The 14,588-nt window shown below is 43.7% G+C and overlaps 1 protein-coding gene across 6 annotated transcripts in view; it reads left to right on the top strand.

Annotated features, from left to right (window-relative positions):
- The window catches only part of B3GALNT1 (beta-1,3-N-acetylgalactosaminyltransferase 1 (Globoside blood group)), a gene marked incomplete at its 5' end in the record, with an annotated part of 42,835 nt that overhangs the window by 14,358 nt on the left and 13,889 nt on the right, over nt 1–14,588 (top strand). For 2 of the 6 annotated variants that reach the window (XM_083442357.1, XM_083442359.1), the window contains one exon: nt 6,081–9,278. The exons of 2 other annotated variants lie outside the window; for them this stretch is intronic. In XM_083442357.1, coding sequence (XP_083298483.1) covers nt 6,179–7,141 — 963 coding nt within the window. In that variant the 3' untranslated portion in view covers nt 7,142–9,278. Of the gene's footprint in view, nt 1–4,649; nt 4,776–4,999; nt 9,279–14,588 lie in introns of those variants that run through there. 2 more of the 6 variants (XM_083442358.1, XM_083442356.1) reach the window with 2 other exon arrangements.

Raw genomic sequence — 14,588 nt, 5'->3', positions numbered from 1 at the left:
CCAAACGTGTGGTCTTTTTCATATGCTGAGGGAAGAGGGAAACTTTAGAAAGAAGTTTACCATATATTTTCAAAACTAGGCTTCTGCTGTTCATCTTTTTCCAGGGGTTTCATCACTTGAAAATGAAGCACTGGGTCATTTTCCATTTTGGAAAATGTTCCACTTTACATTACAGCTTGAAAGGGGGGTGGGGAAGCATTTCTGTGATATTTATTCTGTCCTTTCAGTGCGCATCACATGTTCAGAGTAATATAAGAAAAGAAAAAGAGGTCCTATCCCCAGGGAGCTTACAGTCTACCTTCTAACTGTGGGAGACAGCAGGAGAAGGGAATGGAGAGGAAAGAATAAAGGGATGAGTGCAGTTATGCAGATTCAAGTTTTATTAAGGAATGTATATGCTGCCTTGGGGGGAAGCTCTCTAAAGGCAGCTTACAAAACATAATGAAAACAATATAAAACAACTTTTAAAAAATGCATATTAAAAAATCAATTAGGAAGCTAAAACAGCTGCAGTTTAAAAACTAGCACAACACTTTTTAGTAAAATGCAAATTGAAACCAAAACAGTTTAAAAGTCCTTTTTAAGAGCTAGCGAAAGTGGGGGGCCACCATGCACATTTCCTTCAGCAGAGAGTTCCAGAGATACAGGGCCAGAACTGAAAAAGTTCTTTCCAGTCTGCTGGAACTTGATGGGAGGCCTCTGAGGATTCTGCTCCTAAGGCCCAGGCAAATAGATTCAACCAGCAAAGAGAACTACAAACAAGTCTCCAACAATGAGGAGGATAAATAAACAGAAGCAAAAGCTAACATTTTGTTGCCGCCCTCCAGACCTCTTGTCGAAGAAGCACACGAAGAAGGGCCTCAGATGATGATCGCAGGGTCTGGGTCGGTTCATATTCAGCGAGAAATGATCCTTCAGTTATTGCGGTCCTGAGCCATTTAAGGCTTTATAGGTCAAAACCAGCACTTTGAATTGGGCCCATAAATTAATTGGCAGCCTAGTGAGCAACTTGGCCACTGAATTCTGCACCGGCTGAAGTTTCCAAACTGTCTTCAGAGGCAGTCCCACATGTAATGCATTGTAGTAATCTAACATAGAGATTACCAGAGTGTAGATGATAGAAGTTAGGCTATCCATGTCCAGATAGGGGTGTGGCTGGGCCACCAGCCAAAGCTGATGGAAGGCATTCTGTGCCACTGAGGCCACCTGAGCCTCAACCAACAGCATTGGATCCAAATGAACCCCCAAGCTGTGTACCCATCAAGGGCAGGAAGAACCACTGCAAATAAAAAAAACCCTGTGATTCCCCCCCCCCTGCATCAAGAGTGCCCCCACCACTGGTTTGTTAAGCCATGCGCACATGATATTAGCCACAGTCTACAACTATCCTGTATTTTCTTGAGAAATACTGCTTTTTGAGTTATATCTCCTCAAAACAGCTTTGCTCTGATTTGAGAACAGGAGCCACATGTGAATTGAAACACAGCGGGGGAGAACTACCTTACCGTGTTTTAAGTTGGTAATGTGTATGCAGCCGTAGTTAAAAACAAGTTGAATCGGCAACAAAATGTTGCAGTGTGGAGTGCTTCACTCCCTGTACGCCATTCCTTCCATATCTAGTTGTGCATTCCCCCTCCCTACACATCTGCTAAAAGCAGTGTTTTGTGACCCTCAGCATGCTCAGTCTTCAGTGGGGCATTTTTGGGGTTTCCCCCTAAAGGGTTTTTGTCACCCTAACCCTTCTTTGTACAGTGGTACCCCAGGTTACATACGCTTCAAGTTACATACGCTTCAGGTTACAGACTCCGCTAACCCGGTAGTACCTCGGGTTAAGAACTTTACCTCAGGATGAGAACAAAAATCGTGCGGTGGCGGTGGGAGGCCCCATTAGCTAAAGTGGTACCTCAGGTTAAGAACAGTTTCAGGTTAAGAACATACCTCCGGAACGAATTAAGTTCTTAACCCGAGGTACCACTGCTCCCCAACCCTTCTTTTGCACCGCCTAACCCTTCTTTTGTACTCCCTAACCCTTCTTTCGTACTTTCTAACCCTTTCGTACTCCTTAACCCTTCTTTTGCACCGCCTAACCCTTCTTTTGCACCGCCTAACCCTTCTTTCCTACACCTACAAACCTGCTGTTTCCCTCAGGGGATGTTCATTTGCCTACATAAGCACTAGCACTGAAAGCCTGAACATCAGGGAGGGAATGGTTGACTCAAGAACCTTGTAAAACAACTCTCTTGATTTTAGAACTGTGGCTGCTTCCCTACAGTTTAGTGTAACTTCAGCAGAGGGCAGCAAATTCCTTCTTCTGAAAGTAGGCAGTGCTGGTGGTTGTTTTACTTTCTGAGAGAGGCATAGGATGTGAAGCGTGAATGCCTGCAAACTGATTGCCAAATAATATTCATGTTTTTCAAAAAAGAGAGAGTAGAAAGTGGGGGTTGTAGATGGTTGATGGAGAACCCTGGGTGAGAGACAGAGAAATGTCATTCTCCCAGGGTGAGAAGCTGCGAGGAGAAAGGTGAGAGTTGGGATGAGTGACTTTAGTCTGCGGGTGTTAAGGGCTAAGAATTATTTTTTAAGAGAAGACTCTGTATCCTACTTATTCTGTTTGTATTTTTTGTAGCTGCTATTTTATTGTACAGTGGTACCTCGGGTTACATACGCTTCAGGTTACAGACTCCGCTAACCCAGAAATATTACCTCGGGTTAAGAACTTTGCTTCAGGATGAGAACAGAAATCAGGCTCCGGCGGCGCAGCAGCAGCAAGAGGCCCCATTAGCTAAAGTGGTGCTTCAGGTTAAGAACAGTTTCAGGTTAAAAACGGACCTCCGGAATGAATTAAGTACTTAACCCGAGGTACTACTGTATTCTGAAAAACTTTAATAAAAACCTCATACCTGAAAGAGAGAGAGAGAGAGAGAGAGGTGAAAATTTTGATTGAGAGCTGAAAATTTTGAATTGGAGTTTGGGGGAGAGACACAAAACATTCCACTAAAACAACTGTAAATTTGCTCTCTGCTTGACTTTGTCCTATCTTTGATTTGTACAGCACATCGCAAATTTAAAATGCCACTCTGTATTCATTTACTTCAGATTTCCCCCAGTTAAATGCCTTTAATGCCTGGTATGGAATTCAGTGGGGTTATATCCATTTTAAGATTGTAGACGTGGAAGGTTCCCACCCCCACCCCTGAAGAATTTTCACCGCCCATCATTCCCTTGTTCTTCAAGTATGATTGTAGATGACTGGAACAAAGGACCAGTGAAATCCCAGTGCAGTATTGCAACCAGCCACAAAGACTGTTCACATGTTCCATTCGCCAGCAGTAGCATCTGTTCACTTTGTAATGTTTGTGTACTAATCCCATAGCTCTGTAAGGCAGATTATACACAGGAACATAGGAGGCTGCTTTAATGAGAGTCAGGCAGTTTGCCCATCTAGATTGGTGTTTCCCAGACTTGGGTCTTCAGCTGTTTTTGGACTACAGTTCCCATCATCCCTGACCACCGGTCCTGCTAGCTAGGGATGATGGGCGTTGTAGTCCAAAAAAACAGCTGGAGATCCAAGTTTGGGAAACCCCGATCTACATCAAGGCTGTTTGCACCAGAGATGAGGAACATGTGGCCCTCCAGACGTTGCTGTACCACAACTCCTATCATCCCTGCCATTTTTTAAAATTATTATTATTATTATTATTATTAATAATATAACGCCGTATACCCAGAGGTCTAAGGGCAGTTCACAGAATAAAATCAAAATAGAAAACCACAAAATACACAATCAAAATAAAAACAACAACCCAATACCCCCTCTCAACCCCCACATTTTAAAAGGGCATAGGATGTCAGGAAGAACTTCAGTTTCTTAGGGCAAGACTAGCTCAGTTAGTTAGAGCATGATGCTAATAATGCCAAGGTTGCCGGTTCGATCCTTGTATGTGACAGCTGCATATTCCTGCATTGCAGGGTTTTTTTTTACTAGCTAATCCTCCCAGTTCTACAAATCTGTGATCCTATGACTAGATGTTAGGGAGTCGTTGCAGCTCCGTAGTTTTCATCTCTTCCCCTTGTTGTTTCACATTACTAGATTACAGCACATTGTGTCATGAAGCCGTACCAACGCTGCCTCCTGTTACTGGTTGGACAGAGAAATACACAGTGTATAATGATGTCATGTTGCGCCTGGTGCATGAAACTAGGCATTCAGAAAAAAGAAGGGAAGAGAGAGAGAGAGAGGAGCTGTAGTGTGTTAAGGCAGTGAGAGTTTTCGGAGACTCCTGTTCCCTTCACACAAATACACTTTCCCTCTTCTTGGAGTCAAGGCACTAACTCCTTGTTAGAGGTTGAGCAACCAGTGAGTGCCCCTCTTCAGTTTCTCAAGACATCCCTAAATACATTGAAACCTTGAATTTGCAAGAAATCCTTTTCATCCCTGCTCCACTGCTAAGCAGTGAATAACATATTTACGGTAGTTCTGCTTTCTGCATTTATTTGTCTCTGTGGTGTACCTCAGCTAATAAGAGTTCCCTCTAGTGGCCAAAGGGGGGGGGGAGGAATCTTCTTGGTCTCACAAACTTTAGAGCTAAATTATCTCACGTAAAAATTGTGTGTGTGTTTTTATGGAAAAGCATTTGAACTACTGTTTTTTTTATTTTTCGAAAAAGGAATTAGCACTTTTGTCCCAATAAGCATCGGCTCCAATGAGTTAACACTTTTGAAATGGAAAATAAGGCACGCAGACCCAGACAAAAACCCATACAGTGGTACCTCAGGTTAAGAACTTAATTCGTTCCGGAGGTCCGTACTTAACCTGAAACTGTTCTTAACCTGAAGACCACTTTAGCTAATGGGGCCTCCTGCTGCCGCACCGCCGGAGCCTGATTTCTGTTCTCATCCTGAAGCAAAGTCCTTAACCTGAAGCACTATTTCTGGGATAGCGGAGTCTGTAACCTGAAGCGTATGTAACCTGAGGTATCACTGTATTGTGCAAAATGAGCTGAGGAGGAGCTTTATTTCACAAGGGCTGTCACATGGAAGACAGAACAAGCTTGTTTTTTCCTGCTCAGGAGGGTAGGACTCGAACCAATGACTTCAAGTTACAAGAAAGGAGATTCCGACTAAATATTCAGAAAAAAACTTTCTGACAGTTAGAGGTGTTTGATAGTGGGTTGTGGACTCTCCTTCCTTGGAAGTTTTTAAGCAGAGGTTGGATGGTCATCTGTCATGGATGCTTTAGCTGAGATTTCTGCATTGCAGGAGGTTGGGCTAGATGACCCTTGGGTCCCTTCCAACTCTTAAGATTATATTTTGATCTGCAGGGCAGCAAACATCAAAGTTTTAAAACAATACAATTTAAAATGAAATAAAAGCATATCTCAAACACTTAAAGACAATTAGAAGTGTTTAGCATATCTAAAAACCATCATGCACTCTCACTAATTCCAAGGCTGCTGTGGCCAGTACAGTGGTACCTCAGGTTAAGTACTTAATTTGTTCCAGAGGTCTGTTCTTAACCTGAAACTGTTCTTAACCTGAGGTACCACTTTAGCTAATGGGGCCTCCTGCTGCCGCCGCACGATTTCTGTTCTCATCCTGAGGCAAAGTTCTTAACCCGAGGTACTACTTTGGGTTAGCGGAGTCTGTAACCTGAAGCGTCTGTAACCTGAGGTACCACTGTATATTTCAGCCATCAAAGGCCTGGGTATTTAAATTTTAAAACAGGAATGTTTTAACATTTCTCCTGAAAGTCGATAAAGACGGAGACATCATATGCTCAGTCACTGTAGATACATTTATAGTCCCAGAATTTTATTATTGACTCTTGAGATGATGTATGCATTTGTTTTATGTGCAGTGGGATAAATGTGCTTATGCTGGGCCTCACCACTTACATGGACCACACTCATCAAAAGACATGTGAACTTGCCCGTTACAATTTTTGTGCATTCCTAACAAATGGAGAGCAACTGTTTTCCTTTGATAGCATCACTTCTGGTATGAAGGTTCAGGTATACAGAATGCGAATGCCTGTGTTCTCCACGTAGTAATTTTCTTCTTCACTGGTTTTTCTCTTTCAGCAAAGTGTTTGTTGCCCAGCTCTTCTCTCCATAGCTCAACACTCCTTTGGAAACGCGATCGAAAACTCCCGCTTCTCTTTCTTCAGATTCAAGGACCGATGCCTTTGCCATCCTTGAGAAAAGTTTTTTTTGGTCTGTCCCTTGCCTCAGTCATATTCACAGCATGGTACATGGTCGTCCCCTCCAACAATGTGGTGGAATATAACAACTGGATGTATTTCTATGACTACGAGCCCATCCATAAGCAGGACTTCCTCTTTACGCTACGCGAGCGATCGAAATGTGAAGACAACAATCCGTTCCTCATCATCTTGGTGACGTCACGGCCTACGGATGTGCAGGTAAGGCAGGCCATTCGAGTAACCTGGGGGTCTCAAAGATCCTGGTGGGGGAACCAGGTGTTGACACTGTTTCTGTTGGGCAAAGGAGCAGAAAGCGACGACTTCGCAATCTTATCTATAGAAGATGAAAGTATTCTTTATGGTGATATCATCCAACAAGACTTCCTTGACACTTACAACAACCTTTCCTTGAAAACCGTCATGGCTTTCAGATGGGTGACGGAGTTTTGTTCCAGTGCTAAATACGTTATGAAGGCAGATTCAGACGTTTTCATCAACACGGGCAACTTAGTGAAATTCCTTCTGAATTTGAATGCCTCGGAAAACTTCATTACCGGCTACCCTTTAGTGAATACCTTCTCTTACAGAGGATTTTATAAGAAAACCTCTATTTCTTACACGGAATATCCCTTTAGGAGGTATCCTCCATACCTCAGTGGACTTGGTTATGTCTTCGACACCAGACTGGCTGCAAAGGTTTATAAAATGATGGGTCATGTTAAGCCTATTAAGTTTGAAGATGTCTATGTTGGGATCTGTTTAAATATACTAGGTGTGAACATCTCCATTGCAGAAGATAAAGAACTCTTCTACTTGTACAGAATCGGCTTTGATGTTTGCAAGTTCAAGCACTTGATTGCCGTACATGGTGTATCGCCCCAGGAAATGATTTCCTTCTGGCAAGAAATAACAAGAGAGACTTCACTTCTGTGCCAGTGATTCCATCTTTTTTAAAAACCCTGTTACTTTAAGCCTGTTTGCTCCCCAGCAGAGTGGGGGGTGGGTGGGCAGATTTTAGGCTGTGTGTCCCCCGTCCCCCCGAACCAAGAACTACTGTCAAGAGCCAGGAACAAAATCTTTAAGCACCTTCCAAGTCTACAAAATGTCTTTTCCCAAATGTGGTTCTCCAGCTGTTGTTGGACTACAACTCCCATCATCCCCAGTCACTGGTCCTTGCTAGCTAGGGATGATGGGAGTTGTAGTCCAACAACAGCTGGAGACCCAAGTTTGGGAAACACTGCTTTTTAGAGGTTGAGGTGTTTGATGCTCTCCCAGCTTCTGCAGTTTATACGACATAAATTTGTGAGGACTTTTGTGAAGCTCAGAAATGATTATAAGGAAAGTCTTATGCACCAGTAGACATGCACATATTGGACACTCAGTGGGGCCCATTATAGTTGCAAAGTTCTGACCTTCTGCTTCTGCTTCTAGCCACCGTTAGAAGCGGGAGGCAGGACGTTTGGGTGATTCATCAGGAAGGTCCTTTGCACAGCCTCTCCCAACCTGGTGTGCTCTAGAGGTTGTTGCGCTCATAGCTCAAACCATCTCTGCCCACCGGCCATGCTGGCTATGGCTGATGGGAGTCCAAAACATTTGAAGGTCACTTTCAGAAATGTAAATATTAGTTGAGTAGTTGTGCTTAGTGCAATACTGACAGCGGCCTGCTTTGTGTACCACAGTAAGCCAGAGCAGGGCATACCATGACTCCATGAACATGCTGGTTGCCAGTGAGGAAGTCACACTCATTTCCCTCCTCCCTGGACTTCTTAGCTCACCGCAGGACGTGCTTTGGCTCAGCGTATCATCCAAACCAGGGATCATGGTTAAGGTCTCTCAGTCGTGACCTGTAACCATAGATGGTTGTTAAGGAGGGAGGAACCTAACCAGGTTCAGGCAACATGCTAAGCCAATCCATGGCTCCAGTGCCATTTTGCGCTGTCCTAAAAAGCACAGGGAGGAACAAAAATTCCTATGGCCTCCTCTTCACGAGCCATTGTTTTGGTGCTAAACCATAGTTTGAACTGGGTGCATGGTGTGCGAACGTGATCAATGTGATAGCCTGTTACCACATAATGAAAGATACGTTTCTGCAAATGGGTTTGTGCATTCTGTTCCTCCTTTAAATAAATTTAGGGGAGGTATGTATTACAGCTCCGGAGAATCGAAAAGCACTGAAATATAACAGTGGCTAGATAGTTATCCACTGCCGGTCATATCTTGACATATCTAAACCTCTTGTTTAGGTTTGCTGCAGTACTTTTTTATTTTAATAAGTTTTTACTGGTGGTCTGATAGCTTTCAAATCACGGAACTTCCATCCATGGGAAACTCACTTGATTCCCTCATTAAAGGGAACCTCAGACAATAGGTCAACACTCAGGGGCGTACTGACTCTTGCTGGTGAAACTTCCCGTCCTTCTGATCCTTCTGACATTGCAGCACAAAGGTGTGCGCCCCCCCCCCCCCTTATTCCAGACACTTTTTGAGACAAATAGAATGGAGCGATTTCTAATGTGGGAATTGTGGTAACGTGATTGGGGGCACATGCCAATACAGCTTCTTGCCCAGGGATCCTAGGGATGCCATTGTCGACGCTCCACTCCTTCAAGGCACATTTGGGATAAGATTCATTTATTTCCATAATTTACACACTGCCTTTCTGCTCTTAATCTGCACAAGCATCTAAAATGCAAAACAGCACAGTAGCCGAACCACTGCCATTCTTTTGAGAGCAGCAGCGATTTAAAAATGCACTGAGAGCCAGAACTAAATAAGTAAATGCCCACTGAACCATTCCGGAATCCTCTGCTCAATCTGGAAAAAGTTGTTCCTCCTGTGTGTGTGTTTTGGTAAAACACTTATAGATATCCAACTACGGCGTGGTCCGAAACTCTTCCCAAGCTGCAAACCAGCGGCTTCAAATGTCATGCGATAGGTCATTTAGCTGTTGTTCTTAGGGTTATGTTTTGTTTTCTGTAGTTCTTATAATGTTGCTGCTGTATTGTTTTTATATTATATCACTACTTTGTGAATTTTGAATAACGGGAAAGTGAAATAAAAATGAATCTTGGCTCTGTCCTTGCCTCCGGTCATGGGGGGTGGGTCGTCTTCAGAACTCCAACTGGTCTTACATTCTCAGGAGATCCCAAATGGGCGGGATCATACACAAAGAGGTCGGTTAATCACCATTCATCACTGGACGCCAGTCTGTTTTGGTTTTGCATACAATTTTCTCTCCTGTCTTTTCTCCCCTTACTCTTTCCCAGTAACTTGTGTGTCTCCCTGCTCCCCAGTGGTTTCCTCTCATCTCCCTTTCTATAGATCCCTCCCCTTCCTGCCTAGAGCCAGGGCTTTTTCGGCTGTGGCTCCAATCTGGTGGAACGCTCTGTCACAAGAGACTAGGGCCCTGCGGGACTTGACATCTTTCCGCAGGGCCTGCAAGACGGAGCTGTTCTGCCAGGCCTTTGGTCAGGGTTCAGTCTGACTCCCTCTCCCCTTTCATAAGAACTTGCATGAAAGTGGCCTCCCAATTTTTCTCACAGGCCCATATAAGTTCAGCACAAATAGTTGGGCCTGGTGAGCATTTAAGGTCCCCAACCCTAATCTGCGGGTTGCCATCCGATTGGATTTTATTCTGATCCTGATCTGATTTGAGGATGTATTTTAATTGATTGTCTGATTTTATGTTAATGTGTTATACACTTGATGTTAGCTGCTCTGAGCCCGGCTGAGGAGGGCGGGATATAAATAAATTATTATTATTATTATTATTATTATTATTATTATTATTATTATTTATTTATTCCTGCCTTTTCATCTCTCTCCTTCTTTCCTGCTCACTTCTAGGACTAATAGCTCCCGCTCCTACTATCCCATTGCACCCTTTCTGACTCAGCACCCACTCCCTCTGTAGCTTGCTTCATCTCTCGACTTCCATCTCTCTTCTTGTGCCCAAACCATCCCGGTTCCTTTGCCTCCTCTGTGTTATTCCTCTGTCACTCCTGTCCTCCCGCAAGCCACCGCCTTGCAAGGACCTGGCTCAGACACTTCTAACCACTGCATCCTTTGGCTGTTGGCTGTTCCCACCCTCCAGGATCCCCTCGCAATCTGTATTCAAATAAACACATTAATTAAGATGTTCTTGATTTTATTTTTACCTTTGGAGCGATATTTATTAGTGTTAGGACTTGGTATAAATTTATGTGGCTCGTGACCTCTCCTGGAAAGTTTCCCTAGGAAGAATGCAGTCCTTTGAGCTGAAAAAAGTTCCTCACCATTGCCCCAGCAATTCCACTTACAACTCTTAAAAACCAATTGTCTGTCCTTAGCGACATTAGCTTAGGATGCTGTTCCTTTTTTTGAAGGGACAGGGAACTCCTCCAACTTAATGTCACTTCAGAAAAAAAGCGCATGGCCGTAGCTCATGACTAGTGGGAACTGCAACATAATCTTGCAGTGGATTTGCTGGAGAAGTTCTCCACTGCACACCTCAAGTTTGTGCGTGTGTCTCCTTGGACCTTTCCGCCGATTCCCTTGGCTATGTGCTGGCTCATTCGCCAACTGCCTTTCTCTCCTGCGCACCCCATCCTTTGTGTGGGGGCAGTGCATACCAACTGATGCTTTCCTTATTTCCCCCCTCACCTCCTGTTTCCCACCATCCCTGGGCGGTGCGAGAATAATCCACACACACCTTTCAGAGCTATAGCCTAGCTAAGGCTGAGGTAACTTCCCTTCTGTTTTCTGTGTGTGTGTTCATGTGTGTTATTTGTGTGATTCCTTGCTCTCTCCACCCTCTGAGGCAAATGTGTATGCTGTGTCTTGTGTTTTTTTGGAGAGATGGCCCATTCCACTTTGTGGAGCCATGTTTTAGAAGTCCATGGGGTGCTCAGTTTTGCTGACAAACTGGAATGGCCAGGATAGGGGATCAATCCAGTTTGCTGCTGGAGGAAATGACGATTTCTGGTGTGGGCTGTTTGCTTTCCTGATGCAGAACTCAAGCAGGGATCATAATCGTTTATTCCTGCGTAGGACGAGGACGTGTGTGTATCAAAAGAAACAGCAAGACACCATAACCCAAAAGAGAAAAGAGGCTTGTTATTTATTTAAATATGCTCCTTTTATAGCCTTTATTTTTTTATTTTAACCATACAACCAAAGCCTTCCCCCACCCCCAAATCAGTAGTTTACACTTCCTGTAGACATTAACATAGAATCTGCAGTTGCATGAAACATATATTCCTCACACATTTAAAAGGAAGGGGGGGGGGAAAGCTACTTCTAACGCACACACTGAAAGATACAATGGTTGCCCACATCTAGAAGTGATAGAGCACCGCCACTTTTAGGTTATACTACAGCTAATGTTATATTTACATTTCGTTTGACCGTGTTTCAGATTGTCTCTTAGAGACAGATGTAGATTAAGTACAAAAGAAACCTACTAGTACCAAGAATTATGAGGTTTCACCAGTTCCTTCCTTTCTTGCGCATTATGGTCAAAAGTGCTGGGTTTGGATAGGTTAAAATGAGTTCAAATCATCATTTCAGTGTGCAGTTGTAGATGCCGCACTGGGTTCCTTTTTAAAACCAGCAAGAATTGCTTCCAGAATTCTTTCTGAAGTCTACCTTAAGATGTGCACAAGTGTGATGTGACAACAGCATCTATGTGCCGAGAAAGGTGTCTGTTCTCTGGCTTGGCTTACAACTCTTCAGCCTCATCTGGAAGAACTGATGGGCACAGTGTGCTTTCCTACATTAACATCTGCATACATCTCATGATGCAGTTATGCGCCTGTGTTTTTAAAATAACCGATGCCAAAAGATTAGCAAAGTAGAAAGCAGCTCTGTAGCTCTTCCAGATTTGGCTCCCTTATTTCACATTAAAAAGGCCTTGAGCTCCTATTGATTGGCTTTGGCGAAAATGGCATCAAACACCCTTGTGCTCTCAATTCAACAATGTAAGAAACGTGTTCCGATAGGATGCCTTGCAGAGAGAGAAGCATTGCTGTTAAACCAGAGTAAGTGGTCTCTTAGGTCCTACTACATGGAGAATGAGTTGGTCCGCCAGGACTGTAGCTCACTGGTCAAGCATCTGCTTTACATGCAGAAGGTCTCAGGTTCGATTCCCAGACTCTCCAAACTGGGCTAGGAAAATACCTTGTTGGAAACCCTGCGGAAGCTGCGGACAGCCAGTGTAGACAATATGGGCTAATGGCTTGACTCAGTAGAAGGTACCGTATTTTTCGCGCTATAAGATGCACCAGACCACAAGACGCACCTGGTTTTAGGAGGAGGAAAACAAGAAGAAAAAAAATTCTGAATCTCAGAAGCCAGAACGGCAAGAGGGACCGCTGCGCAGTGAAAGCAGCAATCCCTCTTGCTGTTCTGGCTTCTGGGATAGCTGCGCAGCCTGCATTCGCTCCATAAGATGCACACACATTTCCCCTTACTTTTTAGGAGGGAAAAAGTGAGTCTTATAGAGCAAAAAATACGGTAGCTTCCTGTGTTTCTGTGTAGTGGGCTGAGACTCTTTCACCCGTTCCCATTTGCTTCTGAGTCACCTCAGTGGCTCTGAGCATCTAGTGGTGCATTATTCACCAACCCTTTCCTGAGTCCAAGTTAGTGTAGACCCTTTTTTTTTCCAGAAGAAGGGAGTAGGGATTGCGACTTAAATTGCAGCCATAGTAAATAATTTAAGACTGCAGCAGTGCTAGGTTTTATGAAGTGCCAGGGCAAAGAGGTTTACTTTTGGCCTGGGTATCTTTTAAGTATTAATTGTTCTGATTGTGGATAAGTGCCAGACTTTTCGCTGAAAACCTGCCAGAACCTTTTACTTACTTAAAGAGTGACTGGGTCATACGTAACCCTAGGACTACGGAGAGAGGCTTGGCAGCAGCTAATGTTGCTTTTAAACAATACTCTGCAATTAGGGGCAATTTCTTCTGAGAAATTATTTAAGGCAGACACATTTATGGCTGGGAAAATTAAGATATGGCCACAACGTTAAGAGAAACGGCTCCAGCAAAAGCCACTTTCCCCAGCCATGATACTCATTTTTTAATGAAGTGTTGTGTTCTGGAAGCTAAAAACATGTTGGGCTGATGCCCCTGTTTAGTCACACTGAAATTAAAGTGACAGTATTGCTTTACTGAATATTAAGAACAAGTATAAATACTAGAAAATCAGCTGTGTGAAGAAATCAAGAGTATGATGTTTTCAACAATTCTACATGATGAATACACGTGTCTACCTTCACAGATGCCTTTTGTTCTACATGAAAGAACATGCTTCTTCTAAGGTGGTGCCCTGGTGGTGGCTGTTTTTAAAATCTGCTTGGACAGTTCGGATCACCTTTTGAATCGACTAGAAGGTTTTCAACTGAATAATCTAAAAATCAGCTAAGCTTTACAGTCCTGTCCTATCTAGATCCTATTTTCTTGCTGCATTTCTATTTTATCTTAAATGTTCTACTCCACATGTTTATCTCGAATGGAAGAACAATTATGCTACAGCAATTGCAACGTCACATTAATAGCAATCTGCTGGGGCAGGTACATATGGGCTCTGCTACTTAAATTATAGGGTGGGTGGGTGGGTGTAGATATATGCACATATGTATGTTTTTGTGGAATCATTTTCAGTATCTCGTTCCACATTTTAAACACACCTGCCTTTCAAAAGACAAATCCACTTATAGTACCAGAGCAAATGTTTGTCATTAAAAAAAAACACCATCCACAAAAATGCCTCAGAACCACAAGTTATGGTTAGCTGAGCTTTCAGAACAGGGCACAGATGATAGTTTTCATTCCAGAGCTGCAACAGGGGTGACAACTTAAATAAAATATTGTGGGGGCCCAGATATGCCCCACCCCACATAAACGATCATAGGTGCGGTGCACGCACACCATTTGAATGGCAACGCCCATCAACTTTGGGGGGGGGGTCCCACTCAAATGTTTTACTGCGGGGGCTGAAGCCCCCACAGCCCCTAGGAGTTGGTTCCTATGAACCCCTAAGAATTTTGGTTGGATCATGTAAGTTATGTGAGGGGGACTATGGGAACTCATTAGGTCAGCTTTGCACCCTTAATGTTGGAAGCCCATTGTCCATGCTGAATGTGCATCCATGCGCTCATGTCTAGGGAAATCATAGCATTGGAAGGTACCCCAGGAGTAATCTACTCCAACCCCCTGCAATACCCAGGACTGCATGGAATATGCACGGGGTAAACAGGAAGCACACCATGCACTGGTACATGCAATTGCCACAAGGAGAGGTCCAAAATTTATAGCCATAATTATATGTACCACTGTACTTTACATCTTGCACTTTCTAGGTGCACATGGAACCAATAACTGAAGCAACTATGTACAGTGGTACCTCG

The sequence above is a fragment of the Podarcis tiliguerta genome (genome assembly GCF_965153285.1).
Source record: "Podarcis tiliguerta genome assembly, chromosome: 5".
Taxonomy (NCBI): domain Eukaryota; kingdom Metazoa; phylum Chordata; class Lepidosauria; order Squamata; family Lacertidae; genus Podarcis; species Podarcis tiliguerta.
The sequence above is the reverse complement of the archived record's forward strand: the minus strand, read 5'-3'. Positions and strand labels throughout refer to the sequence as shown.